The sequence below is a fragment of the Oncorhynchus clarkii genome, chromosome 21 (genome assembly GCF_045791955.1).
Source record: "Oncorhynchus clarkii lewisi isolate Uvic-CL-2024 chromosome 21, UVic_Ocla_1.0, whole genome shotgun sequence".
Lineage (NCBI taxonomy): Eukaryota > Metazoa > Chordata > Actinopteri > Salmoniformes > Salmonidae > Oncorhynchus > Oncorhynchus clarkii.
Window position 1 is genome coordinate 5,428,250 of NC_092167.1, and position 17,194 is coordinate 5,445,443.

Sequence of the window (17,194 nt, forward strand, 5' to 3'; positions counted from 1 at the left end):
ATTAGCATTGCCTTTAAATTGTTTAACTTGAATCAAACGTTTCGGGTAGCCTTCCACAAGCTTCCCACAATAAGTTGGGTGAATTTTGGCCCATTCCTCCTGACAGAGCTGGTGTAACAGAGTCAGGTTTGTAGGCCTCCTTCCTTTCACACGCTTTTCTGTTCTGCCCACAATTTTTCTATATGATTGAGGTCATGGCTGTGTGATGGCCACTCCAATACCTTGACTTTATTGTCCTTAAGCCATTTTGCCACAACTTTGGAAGTATGCTTGGGGTCATTGTTCATTTGGAAGACCCTCTTGCGACCAAGCTTTAACTTCCTGACTGATGTCTTGAGATGTTGTTTCAATATAGCCACATAATTTTCCTCCCTCATGATGCCATCTATTTTGTGAAGTGCACCAGTCTCTCCTGCAGCAAAGCACCCACACAACACGATGCTGCCACCCCTGTGCTTCATGGTTGGGATGGTGTTCTTCGGCTTGCAAGCGTCCCTCTTTTTCCTCCAAACATAACGATGGTCATTATGGCCAAACAGTTTGATTTTTGTTTCATCAGACCAGAGGACATTTCTCCAAAAAGTACGATCTTTGTCCCCATGTGCAGTTGCAACCCGTAGAACGGATCTCCTTCCTGAGCGGGATGATGGCTGCGTGGTCCCATGGTGTTTATACTTGTTTACTAATGTTTGTACAGATGAACGTGGTACCTTTAGGCGTTTGAAAATTGCTCCCAAGGATGAACCAGACTTGTGGAGGTCTACAATTTTTTATCTGAGGTCTTGGCTGATTTTTTTGATTTTCCCATGATGTCAAGCAAAGAGGCACTGAGTTTGAAGGTAGGCCTTGAAATACATCCACAGGTACACCTCCAATTAACTCAAATGATGTCAATTAGCCTATCAGAAGCTTCTAAAGCCATGACATCGTTTTCTGGAATTTTCCAAGCTGTTTAAAGGCACAGTCAACTTAGTGTATGTAAACTTCTGAGCCACAGGAATTGTGATACAGTGAATTATAAGTGAAATAATCTGTCTGTAAACAATTGTTGGAAAATTACTTGTGTCATGCACAAAGTAGATATACTAATCGACTTGCAAAAATTATAGTTTGTTAACAAGAAATTTGTGGAGTGGTTGAAAAATGAGTTTTAATGACTCTAACCTAAGTGGATGTAAACTTCCCACTTCAACTGTGTATCTGATGTAGGACTACACAGCTATATGGCTGCATGATATTGGCCAATACAGTATACTGTTTCCCTTGTACTGGTGAATCAGCGATGATGATGTTCAATTCAGATACAAAGGGGAAAGGGGGAAACCTAGTCAGTTGTGCAACTGAGATGTGTCTTCTGCATTTAACCCCTCTGAATCAGAGAGGTGCGGGGGGATGCCATTTACCTTGTCAGCTCAAGGCTTCGTTCCCTTCCGTTTCATGCCTAACACAACCCAGGTGCACACACACAGGCAGACAGGATTTGGTGGCAGATGGGTGTTCTAAATGAGTAGAGAAGTTTTGATCTGGGCCTGGAGGCGTGACAGAGTCACCAAAAAGAGGACCTCTCCCTCTTGACTGGAGGAGATGTCCCATGCTTATCACCAGACAGAGGACCTGCTGCCTCTTGACTGGAGGAGATGTCCCATGCTTATCACCAGACAGAGGACCTCTCCCTGCTGCCTCTTGACTGGAGGAGATGTCCCATGCTTATCACCAGACAGAGGACATTTCTGCTGAGAGATAACTACCAAAATGACTTTGATACACCCATAGGGCCTTCTGAACAAACAGACAGACAGAGACAGAGAGAGAGAGACAGAGAGAGACAGAGAGACAGAGACAGAGAGAGGTGGAAACTGAGCTGCACTTCCTAACCTCCTGTCCAACGTATGACCATATTAGAGATACATATTTCCCTCAGATTACACAGATCCACAAAGAATTCGAAAACAAATCCAATTTTGATAAACTCCCATATCTATTGGGTGAAATACCACAGTGTGCCATCACAGCAGCAAGATTTGTGACCTGTTGCCACAAGAAAAGGGCAACCAGTGAAGAACAAACACCTATATGTATATATATATATGTATAATATGACATTTGTAATGTCTGTATTCTTTTGGAACTTCTGTATGTGTAATGTTTACTGTTAATTTTTATTGTTTATTTCACTTTTGTATATTATCTACCTCACTTGCTTTGGCAATGTTAACACATGTTTCCCATGCCAATAAAGCCCCTTGAATTGAAAATTGAATTGACAGAGAGAGACAGAGAGAGAGAGAGCGAGAGAGAGAGAGAGATTCCTCTCGCTCTCTATTCCCCTCTCTCTATTCCTCTCTCTACTCTCTCTATTCCCTTCTCTCTCCTCTCTCTCTACTCTCTCTCTCTATTCCTCTCTTTACGCTCTCTCTATTCCTCTCTCTATTCCTCTCTCTCTACTCTCTCTCTCTATTCCCCTCTCTCTCTACTCTCTCTCTATTCCCCTCTCTTTCTATTCCTCTCTCCCCCCTCTCTCTCTATTCCTCTCTGTCTATTCCCTCACTCTATTCCCCTCTCTCCGCTCTCTCTCTATTCCTCTCTCTCTACTCTCTCTCTATTCCCCTCTCTCTCTACTCTCTCTCTATTCCCCTCTCTCTCTACTCTCTCTCTATTCCTCTCTCTCTTTTCCCCTCTCTCTATTCCCCTCTCTTTCTATTCCACTCTCACCCCTCTCTCTCTATTTCTCTCTCTCTCTCTATTCTACTCTCTCTCTATTCCTCTCTCTACTCTCTCTCTCTCTATTCCCCTCTCTTTCTATTCCTCTTTATCTATTCCTCTCTCTCCCGTCTCTCTCTCTATTCCTCTCTCTATTCCCCTCTCTCTCAATTCCTCTCTCTCTATTCTCTCTCTATATGCCCCTCTCTCCACTCTCTCTCCACTCTCTCTATTCTTCTCTCTCTACTCTCTCTCTATTCCCCTATCTCTCTACTCTCTCTCTATTCCTCTCGCTCTCTATTCCCCTCTCTCTATTCCCCTCTCTTTCTATTCCTCTCTCGCACCTCTCTCTCTATTCCTCTCTCTCCCCTCTCTCTCTCTCTATTCCTCTCTCTATTCCCCTCTCTCTCAATTCCTCTCTCTCTATTCTCTCTCTATATGCCCCTCTCTCCTCTCTCTCTACTCTCTCTCTCTATTCCCCTCTCTCCCCTCTCTCTCTCTATCCCTCTCTCTCCCCTCTCTCCCTCTACTCAATCTCTATTTCTCTCTCTATTCCCCTCTCTCCCTCTACTCTCTCTCTATTCCTCTCTCTCTATTCCCCTCTCTCCCTCTACTCTTTCTCTATTCCTCTCTCTCTATTCCCCTCTCTCCCTCTACTCTCTCTCTATTCCCCTCTCTTCTCTCTCTCTCTACACTCTCTCTATTCTCCTCTCTCTCTATTCCCCTCTCTCTCTCTCTCTCTCTCTACGCTCTCTATTCCCCTGTCTCCCCCCTCACTCTCTACTCTCTCTCTCTGATGAGATCCCTATGAGAGGCAGTGAGAGGACGGTTTGAAGGGGAACCTTGAACCCTCCTGTGATGTTCAAACTGGAGCACTATCAGGATCATCAGCAGCCCTTCAAACACACAGGTATGCATGTACACACTCTGCTGAGAAGACCAGCACGGCCCATAATCCTCCCTGTGGAGGTAAAGAGGCTCCCTCTGCCAACACAACCCTGCAGCTACATCAGAGGAGAGGAGGAACAGAGGAACAGAGGAGGAGAGAAAAGAGGAGAGGAAAGGAACAGAGGAACAGGTGAGGAGAGAAAAGAGGAGAGGAGAGGAACAGAGGAGGAGGAGAGGAGGAGAGAAAAGAGGAGGAGAGGAAGAGAGGAGGAGGAGAGGAGAGGAGTGAAAAGAAGAGGAGAGGAAGAGAGGAGGAGGAGAGGAGGAGGAGAGGAGGAGGAGAGGAGTGAAAAGAGGAGAGAAAAGAGGAGAGGAGAGGAACAGAGGAACAGGTGAGGAGAGAAAAGAGGAGAGGAGAGGAACAGAGGAGGAGGAGAGGAGAGAAAAGAGGAGGAGAGGAAGAGAGGAGGAGGAGAGGAGAGGAGTGAAAAGAGGAGGAGAGGAAGAGAGGAGGAGGAGAGGAGGAGGAGAGGAGTGAAAAGAGGAGAGAAAAGAGGAGAGGAGTGAAAAGAGGAGAGAAAAGAGGAGGAGAGGAGAGGAGAGAAAAGAGGAAGAGAAGAGGAGAGAAAAGAGAAGGAGAGGAGGAGAGAAAAGAGGAGGAGAGGAGAGGAGAGAAAAGAGGAGGAGAGGAGAGAAAGGAGGAGGAGAGGAGATGAGGAGAGGAGGAGAGAAAAGAGGAGGAGAGGAGGAGAGAAAAGAGGAGAGAAGAGAAAGGAGGAGGAGAGGAAATGAGGAGAGGAGAGAAAAGAGGAGGACAGGAGAGGAGGAGAGAAAAGAGGAGGAGATGAGGAGAGGAGAGGAGGAGAGAAAAGAGGAGGAGAGGAGAGAAAGGAGGAGGAGAGGAGATGAGGAAAAGCAGTGAGGTAGAGACATAAGGAGAGAAGAGGAAGGGTAAAGGAGTGAGAAGATAGAGGGGGCAGAAGGAGGTGAAAGTAAAGAACAGAGGACACTGCTGAGTGAGAGTACATTGGGTCCTGGAGGACAGGCTCTCTTTGTGTGTGTGTGTGTGTGTGTGTGTGTGTGTGTGTGTGTGTGTGTGTGTGTGTGTGTGTGTGTGTGTGTGTGTGTGTGTGTGTGTGTGTGTGTGTGTGTGTGTGTGTGTGTGTGTGTGTGTGTGTGTGTGTGTGTGTGTGTGTGTGTGTGTGTGTGTGTGAGAGAGAGAGAGAGAGAGAGAGAGAGAGAGAGAGAGAGAGAGAGAGAGAGAGACAGACAGAGAGACTGTGAAAGAGAGAGAGACAGAGAGACTGTGAAAGAGAGAGAGACAGAGAGACTGTAAAAGAGAGAGACAGAGAGGGAGAGAGACAAAGAGACTGAGAAAGAGAGAGAGACAGACAGACAGACAGACAGAGAGAGAGACAGACAGACAGAGAGAGCAGCACCGGTTCTCTTTATCATTCCTCCTGTGTGTTTGTGACACCACGGCCCCTCACCTCTCCAGGTCACATAGTCCCTCTCTCTCAGAGGGCAGTGTGCTCTGGTCAGATCTCTCTCAGAGGGCAGTGTGCGCTGGTCAGATCTCTCTCAGAGGTCAGATCCAAGGTCAGATCTTTCTCAGAGGTCAGATCCCAGGTCAGATCTCTCTCAGAGGGCAGTGTGCTCTGGTCAGATCTTTCTCAGAGGTCAGATGCAAGGTCAGATCTCTCTGAGGTCAGATCCCAGGTCAGATCTCTCTCAGAGGGCAGTGTGCTCTGGTCAGATCTTTCTCAGAGGTCAGATGCAAGGTCAGATCTCTCTGAGGTCAGATCCCAGGTTAGATCTTTCTCAGAGGTCAGATCCCAGGTTAGATCTTTCTCAGAGGTCAGATCCCAGGTCAGATCTCTCTGAGGTCAGATCCTAGGTCAGATCTCTCTGAGGTCAGATCCCAGGTCAGATCTCTCTCAGAGGCCAGTGTGCTCTGAGATGTATATAGTGCTGCTGCTACCACACCATAAACAACCCTTCAACACAAATAGAATAACCATGGACTGCCACCGGCTACCACACACCAACACATCTGAATACTCTCACCCCCTGTCTATGATGACTCTGAAGGTCAAAGGGCACCAGAAGGACTAGACAGGCTAGAGAGAGAGAAGTATGACCCAGAAGGTTAAAGGGCACCAGAAGGTCAAAGGTCACTGTTAGAGGAATTCAATTCCTATATGTTTATTACCCAATTCAATTAATACACTCAGCCCATTTCTAAGGATTTGTAAGATACTTATTTGCATAAAATGGGCGGAGACCAGTCTCAAAATCAAGCATTAGCGTTTATTCTCCAGAGTACTGAACATGATACAATTTACAACAGGTTATAAACTGAAAATGACGTCATAGGTTTTAAACTGTCCCGTTCCTCCTCCACTCCGATACAATGGCAGTGTAGTTCACAAACCTTCCTACATCGTCTCTCACCGGTTTAGATAATTTACGACCAGGCCAAGGTCTCCCTGTGTAGATAAGCATTCTAGCCAGTCTGACGATAAGTTCATTTGTTTCTACCAAGGAACAGACAGTCATTGTTCTAACACTTGATTATAATTACACACATTATATTCAGTACTAGGATTAAAATATAATTCATAAATCTATACAGTAACATAATAATATTCTGATTAGTCAGTCCTGATTGAAATGTATACATAATTTAATCATTATTGATAATTATTATTGAGCAATTAGGGTTAAGTGCCTTGCTCAAGGGAAGATCAGCATGTTTTTCACCTAGTGAGCTCGGGGATTATACTAGCGACCTTTCAGTTACTGGCCCAACACTAGGCTACCTACCGCCCTGTGTGTGTGTGTGTGTGTGTGTGTGTGTGTGTGTGTGTGTGTGTGTGTGTGTGTGTGTGTGTGTGTGTGTGTGTGTGTACGCGTGTGTACACGTGTGTACGCGTGTGTGTGCACGAGTTTGAGTGTGTGCACGCATGTGTGTAATGTGTGTGTGACCCCGTGTGCACGTGAGAGAGAGAATCTTTACTTGCATCTAATGGACGGACACCACTCTGTTTATCCTCTTTTCTCACAGCATTCACCACCTCTTTTCTTTTTCACTTATATACACTCTCTCCATCTGCTTGGATAAACAACGTCCCTCTCACCTCTCCACAACCCACCAGACCCAGGCAGCAGGAATCACACATCCAGCCCCACTGTGAACAGACAGGGTGTTAACCACTAGTAAATGGTAAACAGCCCCACTGTGAACAGACAGGGTGTTAACCACTAGTAAAGGGTGTGTGGGTATGTCAGGGTGTGTGTGGGGTGAGGGGTCACGTGACATACCTGTGTCTCTGACATGGCATATAGGAAGTGGTGGTCGGGGGAGAAGGCCATGTCCCGTTGGATTGGCCCTCGCTCCACTGCCTGGATCACCTCATACTGCAATGCACCATGGGAAGGCCCGTCCACCCTGATCTGGAAGCGGAGAGAAGGGGGGAAAGGAGGAGAGGAGAGGGGGACATGTTTAGGCAGCTGTAGGGGGTGGTGTGTGTGTCTGTCCTAGATGTGTGTGCTCAGCCAAAAGCAGAAAGTGGCCTCACCCAGACTTGGAGGAATGACAGGAGGCTCTAGGTCATATCCTCACATCTGCTCTACTATCACACACACACACACACACACACACACACACACACACACACACACACACACACACAAACACACACACACACACACACACACACACACACACACACACACACACACACACACACACACACACACACACACAGGGGCACGTTCCAACACAACACCTAAAAGCAGCCTCCTGGCTGTCATAACCCGCAAACACCCTGTTCTGACACCTGCCCAAAATGCTTCCCAGGGCATACATACACACACACAAATTAATAAGGGCTTGTGTCAGCGTGTGGGACAGCCGTTTTGTCAGACTTGTCAGAGTTCTACAGAAAACACCTGGTTAATATGCCCATGGCACCTTGAATAATATATCACTTGTTTTGTCAAGTTCAGAGGTCATAAACGGAAGTGGAAGATAATTGGCTGAGAGAGGAAGGTGGCACAACACATTCTGGGGGTCAATTCATAACACAACATATTCTGGGGGTCGATTCATAACACAACACATTCTGGGGGTCATTCCATAACACAACACATTCTGGGGGTCATTTCATAACACAACACATTCTGGGGGTCATTTCAGAACACAACACATCAGAGAGCTGTTATTGCTGTTGACAACATACAATCTCGTAGAGCAGACAGGAACATAATACTGTCTTTATTTCAAAAGTCACTTTAGAGAATGTCTGTGATGCATGTTGGGGGGACATATAGTGCCGAAGAACAACTTTGGCACGAAAATCGATTGTTCTTCCCCAAGCAGGGCAAAGTTAATTCCCTGTGCTACGTTTCCCTCTGACTCTGCTGCTGAGCTTTGGTTTCTATATCGAGAGAGATCTTGTTCCCCAACATAAAGCCTCTTTCAAAACTGATCCAGCTCCAATGCTTTTAGTTTCAAAGCTTCTGAAGAGCCTCACTCTCCCCCTGTCTCTCCCTCCCACCTCTCGCTCTCTCTCTCCCTCCCTCTCTCTCTCTCTCTCTCTCCCCCTCTCTCTTTCTCCCCCTCTTCCCCCCTCTCACTCTCTCCCTCTCTTTCCGCCCCTCTCGCCCCCTCCCTCTCTCTCTCCCCCCCTCTCTCTCCCTCCCCCCTCCCTCTCTCTCTCCCCGCCTCTCTCTCCCTCCCCCCTCTCACTCTCTCTCCGCCCCTCTCGCCCCCTCCCTCTCTCTCTCTCCCCCTCTCTCTCCCTCCCCCCTCTCACTCTCTCTCCGCCCCTCTCGCCCCTCTCTCTCCCCCCCCCCTCTCTCTCTCTCTGTTCTCTGTGCTAGAGTCCCTTCCTGCTGACTTTTTGCCTGGTGTCCTTAGTTAGTCCTTAGTTACTATAGTTGTGTGAATCTGAAAGGCCCAGACACTATCAAAGCCTCCCCTTCAACACTTTCACTGGGACCCATTGTGCCACACGAGGGTCGAAAGAGAGACGGAGAAAAGAACAGCAAATAAAAGAGGAATAAAGGATAAAAGGAGCCTTCCACACGAGCCGGCGCCCCGATCCAGCAGGTGGGGTTATCTAATCGGCCTGATCGGGTGGGGGGTCGGATTACGGCCCTTCTCCCCCCCATCCGTGTATGCTCAGTGGTGTCATCCATCGCCAGGTGGAGAATATGAGGGCCAGCAGGCCATGCGTGGTGCAAACAAAGCCCAGGGAGAGAGAGGGCCATTGGGCCATTGTGGCCAATCCCTAGCCACTGGGGAGTAGGAATGGGAAGCTCTGCTTTTATCTCTACCACTGCTAAACAAATGACCCACTGGGGAAGAGGCAGCACGTCTGCTGGCATTACAGAGAGGGAGGGAGATGTCTTATGTTCCAGGCCTATTCCATATCCTGTGGAATTGTTCAACATCATTGCTTTGGCAGTACTTTTGTCGTGGCGGAGAAGCCTTTTTAACTGTGTTGAATGGAGGCCTGTCTGGGTGAGGAGAGGACATCATCTGATCAGCACCAACGACCAACGGGCTCTAGGTATCAGAAGAGGATGTTGCAACCCGACCTACTAGCTATCAGGACCCCATCATCACCATCACAACAGTCAACTGAATAGCTTTCATATCACAGATATACTGTATGTAAATATGGCTGGTTAAGACTGGGTTGTTATTATGTTATTATCAGTATTCATGTCCTGTTTAAGACACTCAAGATAAATGATTCATTCTCTGACACGCCACCCAACGGTATAATCTATTTCTATTCCGCATTAATACATTCATATAAAGTGGATTAGGTACTTGGGATCTTAACTGGATTACATGCTAATCTCTGCTATCACATTATTACTGTAGAATGAATGAGATTCCCAGGAAGGCAGTCCCTCTTAATGCCCACTGAATCTGGAGGAGAGAGATTCCCAGGAAGGCAGTCCCTCTTAATGCCCACTGAATCTGGAGGAGAGAGATTCCCAGGAAGGCAGTCCCTCTTAATGCCCACTGAATCTGGAGGAGAGAGATTCCCAGGAAGGCAGTCCCTCTTAATACCCACTGAATCTGGAGGAGAGAGATTCCCAGGAAGGCAGTCCCTCTTAATGCCCACTGAATCTGGAGGAGATAGATTCCCAGGAAGGCAGCCCCTCTTAATGCCCACTGAATCTGGAGGAGAGAGATTCCCAGGAAGGCAGCCCCTCTTAATGCCCACTGAATCTGGAGGAGAGAGATTCCCAGGAAGGCAGTCCCTCTTAATGCCCACTGAATCTGGAGGAGAGAGATTCCCAGGAAGGCAGTCCCTCTTAATGCCCACTGAATCTGGAGGAGAGAGATTCCCAGGAAGGCAGTCCCTCTTAATGCCCACTGAATCTGGAGGAGAGAGATTCCCAGGAAGGCAGTCCCTCTTAATGCCCACTGAATCTGGAGGAGAGAGATTCCCAGGAAGGCAGTCCCTCTTAATGCCCACTGAATCTGGAGGAGAGAGATTCCCAGGAAGGCAGTCCCTCTTAATGCCCACTGAATCTGGAGGAGAGAGATTCCCAGGAAGGCAGTCCCTCTTAATGCCCACTGAATCTGGAGGAGAGAGATTCCCAGGAAGGCAGTCCCTCTTAATGCCCACTGAATCTGGAGGAGAGAGATTCCCAGGAAGGCAGTCCCTCTTAATGCCCACTGAATCTGGAGGAGAGAGATTCCCAGGAAGGCAGTCCCTCTTAATGCCCACTGAATCTGGAGGAGAGAGATTCCCAGGAAGGCAGCCCCTCTTAATGCCCACTGAATCTGGAGGAGAGAGATTCCCAGGAAGGCAGTCCCTCTTAATGCCCACTGAATCTGGAGGAGAGAGATTCCCAGGAAGGCAGCCCCTCTTAATGCCCACTGCATCTGGAGGAGAGAGATTCCCAGGAAGGCAGCCCCTCTTAATGCCCACTGAATCTGGAGGAGAGAGATTCCCAGGAAGGCAGTCCCTCTTAATGCCCACTGAATCTGGAGGAGAGAGATTCCCAGGAAGGCAGTCCCTCTTAATGCCCACTGAATCTGGAGGAGAGAGATTCCCAGGAAGGCAGTCCCTCTTAATGCCCACTGAATCTGGAGGAGAGAGATTCCCAGGAAGGCAGTCCCTCTTAATGCCCACTGAATCTGGAGGAGAGAGATTCCCAGGAAGGCAGTCCCTCTTAATGCCCACTGAATCTGGAGGAGAGAGATTCCCAGGAAGGCAGTCCCTCTTAATGCCCACTTAATGCCCATAACCAGTCTTTCACATGGTTATCAGTATGATTTATGGGAGACTGGGCAAACCTTGGCTCACACTGCCCACTGTCAAAGTGTCTCAACGTGTGTGTTGTTCTCTATACTGATCTTAAGGGTGCGTGTGTGTGTGCGCGTGCGTTTGCGCATGTGAATATGTGTGTGTAAATTCATTTGGGGGCCCAAAGGTATAGCATTCAGATCATAGATCCTACACTGCACTATGCTGCTGTAGATCAGTGGCTGTGGAAGCATCTGTCTGTCTGTCTGTCTGTCTGTCTGTCTGTCTGTCTGTCTATCTGCCTGCAGAGACAGAGTGAGAAAGCTCTACACTGCATCAGTGAGAAGCCTGCAGCCCTACACATACACAGCCACATATCATGTCCACCTGGTGGCCACCGGCTGCAACAACAGCAGCAGATGAAGCTCCACACTGCTACAATACTGAGATGGTATTAGAGATGGTAACTAAGAGCTGCTAAAACATGTACATTATCATCAAAACAGTTTCTGTTGTGGTGAGTTGATCTCAACCTTCAAAAGTGAGATTGTTTCAGATAAACAAGTGAAGGATACTGGCACATCAATGGCAGCCACGAACCCTCACTGTTGTTTTAATTCCCTTATTTTATACAACACCTCAACATCTCGTTCATGGGAAATGTTTAGGTGTCGTATGTTGCTATAGGGAAATGTTTTCTATGCTAGTGAATTAAGCCTTGGCTATTGTGTAGCATCTGTATTCAGCCTTGTCTCTGTATGATAGAGAACGACTAGGCTCTATCACTGAGTGAGCTCTATCCCTGAGTGAGCTCTATCCCTGAGTGAGCTCTATCACTGAGTGAGCTCTATCCCTGAGTGATCTCTATCGCTGAGTGAGCTCTATCGCTGAGTGAGCTCTATCACTGAGGGATCTCTATCACTGAGTGAGCTCTATCACTGAGTGAGCTCTATCACTGAGTGATCTCGATCACTGAGTGAGCTCTATCACTGAGTGAGCTCTATCACTGAGTGAGCTCTATCACTGAGTGATCTCTATCACTGAGTGAGCTCTATCACTGAGTGAGCTCTATCACTGAGTGATCTCTATCGCTGAGTGAGCTCTATCACTGAGTGAGCTCTATCACTGAGGGATCTCTATCACTGAGTGAGCTCTATCACTGAGTGAGCTCTATCACTGAGTGATCTCGATCACTGAGTGAGCTCTATCACTGAGTGAGCTCTATCACTGAGTGAGCTCTATCACTGAGTGATCTCTATCACTGAGTGAGCTCTACCACTGAGTGAGCTCTATCACTGAGTGAGCTCTATCACTGAGTGATCTCCATGGGGCAAACAGATAACAGGTGTGATAGAGAGAGAGACCATTGTAACACCATTGTAAATACAACCCATATTTATGTTCATTTATTTTTCATTTTGTACATTAACTATTTGCACATCATCTAACATTTGTAATGTCTTTATTCTTTTGGAACTTTAGTGTAATGTTTATTGTACATTTGTAAAAAAAAATCCACGGTTTATTATCTAGTTCACCTGCTTTGACAATGTTAACATATGTTTCCCCTGGCAATAAAGCCTTTCATTGAAATTGAATTGGATTGAATTGAGAGGGAGGGAGGGGGGGGGGGGGGGGGGTAGAGGGAGGGAAGACATTCTGGTGTGAAAACCATAGGAGCTCTTCAGTTTCCTCACACTGGCAAGGACTAGCCCAGAGCACATGGAAATTATGGCACTTCCTCTGGCTCGACTCAACATCCATTATCACAGGGCCAAAGACGGCCCGTGGATGCTGGAATCAAACAACTCTACTACAAAAGCTAAATACACATGTATTATTATCAATAATTAAAATATTCTATGAACAAATCTTGAAAATAAAAGTGTATTGCAAGAGATGATTAAAACATCACACTAAGCTTATCCCCTTGTGTATCAAACCCTATCCACTAAACACCTTTCAAAAATCCATAGCAATGAGGCTGTAGCTTTAACTTTCTACAGGCGACAATTGCCCTTTTAAAACATTTGTGCACTCCTATTCTACACCTAGGCCTGTCCATTGATTTTGGATAATCTGTGTGAGCCTCAGAAACTCACAAGACTGCTGCCACTTTACCTTAGGCAGAGAGAGGGACAGCCCTCGTTACAGGTCCCAGAGAGAGGGAGAGAAAGAGGGAGAGAAAGAGAGAGAGGGAGAAGGTGAGAGAGGAGAAAGAGTGAAAAGAAAAAGAAGGAAAGAAAGTGAGAGAAGAACCCTTCTGGAAGGGAGACAGGATCCTAAACTCCAGCCAGCCAGCCGTGGCCAGGAGGGAGCAGGAGATAAGCACATTTCACAGGAGTGGAGAAAGGACCCAAACAGAACAGAACACAGTCCGAAGACAAAACGATGAAACACATTCCTGAGCCCTTGTGTGTGAACGAGAGGGATCTAGTGAAGACAGAATAGACAGGACGATGGCGCTAGCTAGCTACATCAACTAGGGCGCACTGTATTGAAATACATATAGCAAATCTCAATAGACAGCCAATTAAAACAGCAGAAACCTATATGTGGCATGGGCTCATTAGAGACACAGCTATGGAGTAGGAGTGTGGGAGTGTGGGAGTGATTTCCATTGGCATGGGGTGGAGAAGGGTGGCACAGAGATGCCCATCACACAGAGCTGAGGTCTGTTTGGTATGGCACACCTCGCCCACCACACTAGCAGAGGAAGTTGGACGCAGTCAAAGTGTCGACACAGTGCATTGTGGGCCATATAACCAGCAGTGTTGAGTGGGTTGACCAAAGCTCACATCCAATGTCATGTTAGAACAAGCCAAGAGTGAGACATCGTGTAAATCATCAAACATCTCATCACATAAAGAACCTACAGTGAAGTGGCCATTGGAAACAAGGGGGAAAGAATCTGGGAGCATCATCAATGTGGGAGGCTTTTCATACCACCATTCCATCCACAGGATAGAGGCTCTCCACTGTGTTCAGTGGCATATGAATATTCAATCAATGACCTTTAAGTGCAGTGACAACACTCTGCACCAACGTGCCACAGCATCGGAACACGACTGGTCACGCTCAGCCTCAGGTTACCTTTTGTCAAACGTTCAGCCGACGTCGCCCATTCAACAGAGAAGGAGAGAGATAGAGAGAAGGAGAGAGATAGAGAGAGAGACAGAGAGAAAGAGAAACAGAAAGAGAGAGAAGGAGAGAGATAGAGAGAAGGAGAGGGAGATAGAGAGAGACAGAGAGAGAGAAAGAGAAAGCTGAGTCTACTATGCTCACATGTGATAGGCCGAGGATTATGGTAAGATGAGCACAAGAACTCCACCATCCTCACACTACACCCACCCAAGTTGCATGACACAAATTCTATCTTAAATAATAAACAAATTACATTTGCATAATAAGAGTTTACTTTTAATTGAAAAATCCTATTTTAAAAGTTATTGTTGGATTGTGAGTGTTTGTCTCATTTTGAAGGTAAAGGGAAAAAAAGTTATGAAATCTTTTTACGTTGCATGTTGGAATTTACAAGGATTGAAGTCCTAAAGAGCAGAAACTCAGACTTCCTGAAAGAAATTGATGATGTTGATATTGTAGTACTACAGGAAACATGGTGCAGAGGTGATATTTCCACTGGCTGTCCACTAGGTTATAGGGAGATAATCATACCATCCACTAAATTAAAAGGAATCACACAGGGCAGAGACTCAGGGGGAATGCTAATATGGTATAAATCTGAACTAACTCATTCAATCGAATTGATCAAAACAGGAGAATTCTTTATATGGTTAAGAATCAACAAGGAGACTATCTAAAAAACATCTTCCTCTGTGCCACATACATTCCCCCCTCAGAGTCACCCTACTTCAATGAAGAGAGTTTCTCCATTCTAGAGGGGGAGATTAGTCACTTTCAGGCCCAAGGCAACGTACTGGTCTGTGGAGACCTGAATGCTAGAACAGCAGAAGAACAAAACACTATTAACAGTCATGGGGATAAACATCTACTAGGAAGCAACAACCTTTCCCTCCCCACATACCCCCACAGAAACAACTATGACAAAGTGAAAAACAAAAACGGAGTACAGCTCGTGAAGCTCTGTGGAACACTGGTCTGTACATAGTCAATGGTAGGCTGAGAGGGGACTCTTTTGGTAGGTAAACCTACAGCTCTGTGGAACACTGGGTCTGTACATAGTCAATGGTAGGCTGAGAGGGGACTATTTTGGTAGGTACACCTACAGCTCTGTGGAACACTGGGTCTGTACATAGTCAATGGTAGGCTGAGAGGGGACTCTTTTGGTGGTTACACCTACAGCTCTGTGGAACACTGGGTCTGTACATAGTCAATGGTAGGCTGAGAGGGGACTCTTTTGGTAGGTACACCTACAGCTCTGTGGAACACTGGGTCTGTACATAGTCAATGGTAGACTGAGAGGGGACTCTTTTGGTGGGTACACCTACAGCTCTGTGGAACACTGGGTCTGTACATAGTCAATGGTAGGCTGAGAGGGGACTCTTTTGGTAGGTACACCTACAGCTCTGTGGAACACTGGGTCTGTACATAGTCAATGGTAGGCTGAGAGGGGACTCTTTTGGTGGGTACACCTACAGCTCTGTGGAACACTGGGTCTGTACATAGTCAATGGTAGACTGAGAGGGGACTCTTTTGGTAGGTACACCTACAGCTCTGTGGAACACTGGGTCTGTACATAGTCAATGGTAGGCTGAGAGGGGACTCTTTTGGTGGGTACACCTACAGCTCTGTGGAACACTGGGTCTGTACATAGTCAATGGTAGGCTGAGAGGGGACTCTTTTGGTAGGTACACCTACAGCTCTGTGGAACACTGGGTCTGTACATAGTCAATGGTAGGCTGAGAGGGGACTCTTTTGGTAGGTTCACAGTCAGCCCACTAACACCTCTCTCAGACCACAGTAAAATCACAGTGTATCTGAGAAGAGCAGAACCCAACCATGAAGCATCACGGCCCAATAAATTACATGGTACAAAACAGGCTTATAGATGGAGTGCAAACAGTACAGACATCTACCAAAAAGCAATTAGTAGACAAAAAATACAATCTCTCCTGGACAACTTTTAGCCTTAACAAGCAATGAAGGTGTAAATGTGGCTGTTTGGAACATAACCTTTACATTGGACAAATTGGCCTCCTTGGCTAATCTAAAGAAGCAGAAGAGCAAACCAGAAATAACAGATCATGAAAAATGGTTTGATAATGATTGCAAAAATCTAAGAAAGTCATTGAGAAATATATCTAATCAAAAACACAGAGAACCAGCCAACAAAAATATACGCCTTCAATATGGGGAAACACTGAAACAATACAAACACATCCTAAGAACAAAAAAGGAACAGCACATTAGAAATCAACGGAATTGAGGAATCCATAGAATCAAACCACTTCTGGGAGAATTGGAATAAATTAAACAAACCTCATCATGAGGAATTGGCTATCCAAAATGGGGATATGTGGAGAAATCACTTTGCAAACCTCTAAAGCAATATAACATAGAGCCCAGAACAAAAAGATATACAGGAAAAATTACAAATCCTTGAATCAGCAGTCAAAGACTATCAGAATCCTGTGGATACCCCAATTACAGAAGAATAATTATTGGAAGAACTATGTACTCTCCAACCCAAAAAGGCCTGTGGTGCTGATGGTATTTTAAATGAAATGATCAAATATACAGACCACAAATTCAAATTGGCTATACTCAAACTCTTCAACATTATCCTCACTGCAGGTTTTTTCCCCGATATTTGGAACCAGGGATTGATCACACCAATCTATAAAAATGGAGACAATTTTGACCCAAATAATTACAGAGGAATTTGCATTAACAGCAACTTGGGGAAAATTCACTGCAGTATTATAAATAGCAGACTACATCATTTCCTTGACGAACACAACGTCCTGAGCAGAAGCCAGATTGGATTTCTAAAAATTATCGTACAACAGACCACATTTACACCCTCCACACTCTAATTGATAAACAAGTAAACAAAAAAGGCTACTCGTGTTTTGTAGATTTAAAGAAAGCATTTGATTCAATTTGGCACGAAGGTCTTTTTTATAAACTAATAGAAAGTGGTATTGGAGGGAAAACGTGATTTTATTAAATCAATGTACACTAAAAACAAATGTGCGGTTAAAATTGGCAACAAGCAAACAGACTTCTTCTCTCAGGGACGGGGAGTGAAACAGGGCTGTCCAATAAGTCCAACACTATTTAACATCTACGTTAATGAATTAACAACAAGCAAACAGACTTCTTCTCTCAGGGACGGGGAGTGA

The 17,194-nt window shown here is 46.0% G+C and overlaps 1 protein-coding gene across 1 annotated transcript in view; it reads right to left on the reverse strand.

Moving 5' to 3' along the window:
- Positions 1 to 17,194, reverse strand: part of LOC139379570 (plexin-A4-like) — a 98,918-nt gene that overhangs the window by 77,847 nt on the left and 3,877 nt on the right. The window contains exon 2 of the mRNA XM_071122384.1: positions 6,913 to 7,044. Coding sequence (XP_070978485.1) covers positions 6,913 to 7,044 — 132 coding nt within the window. The remainder of the gene's footprint in view (positions 1 to 6,912; positions 7,045 to 17,194) is intronic.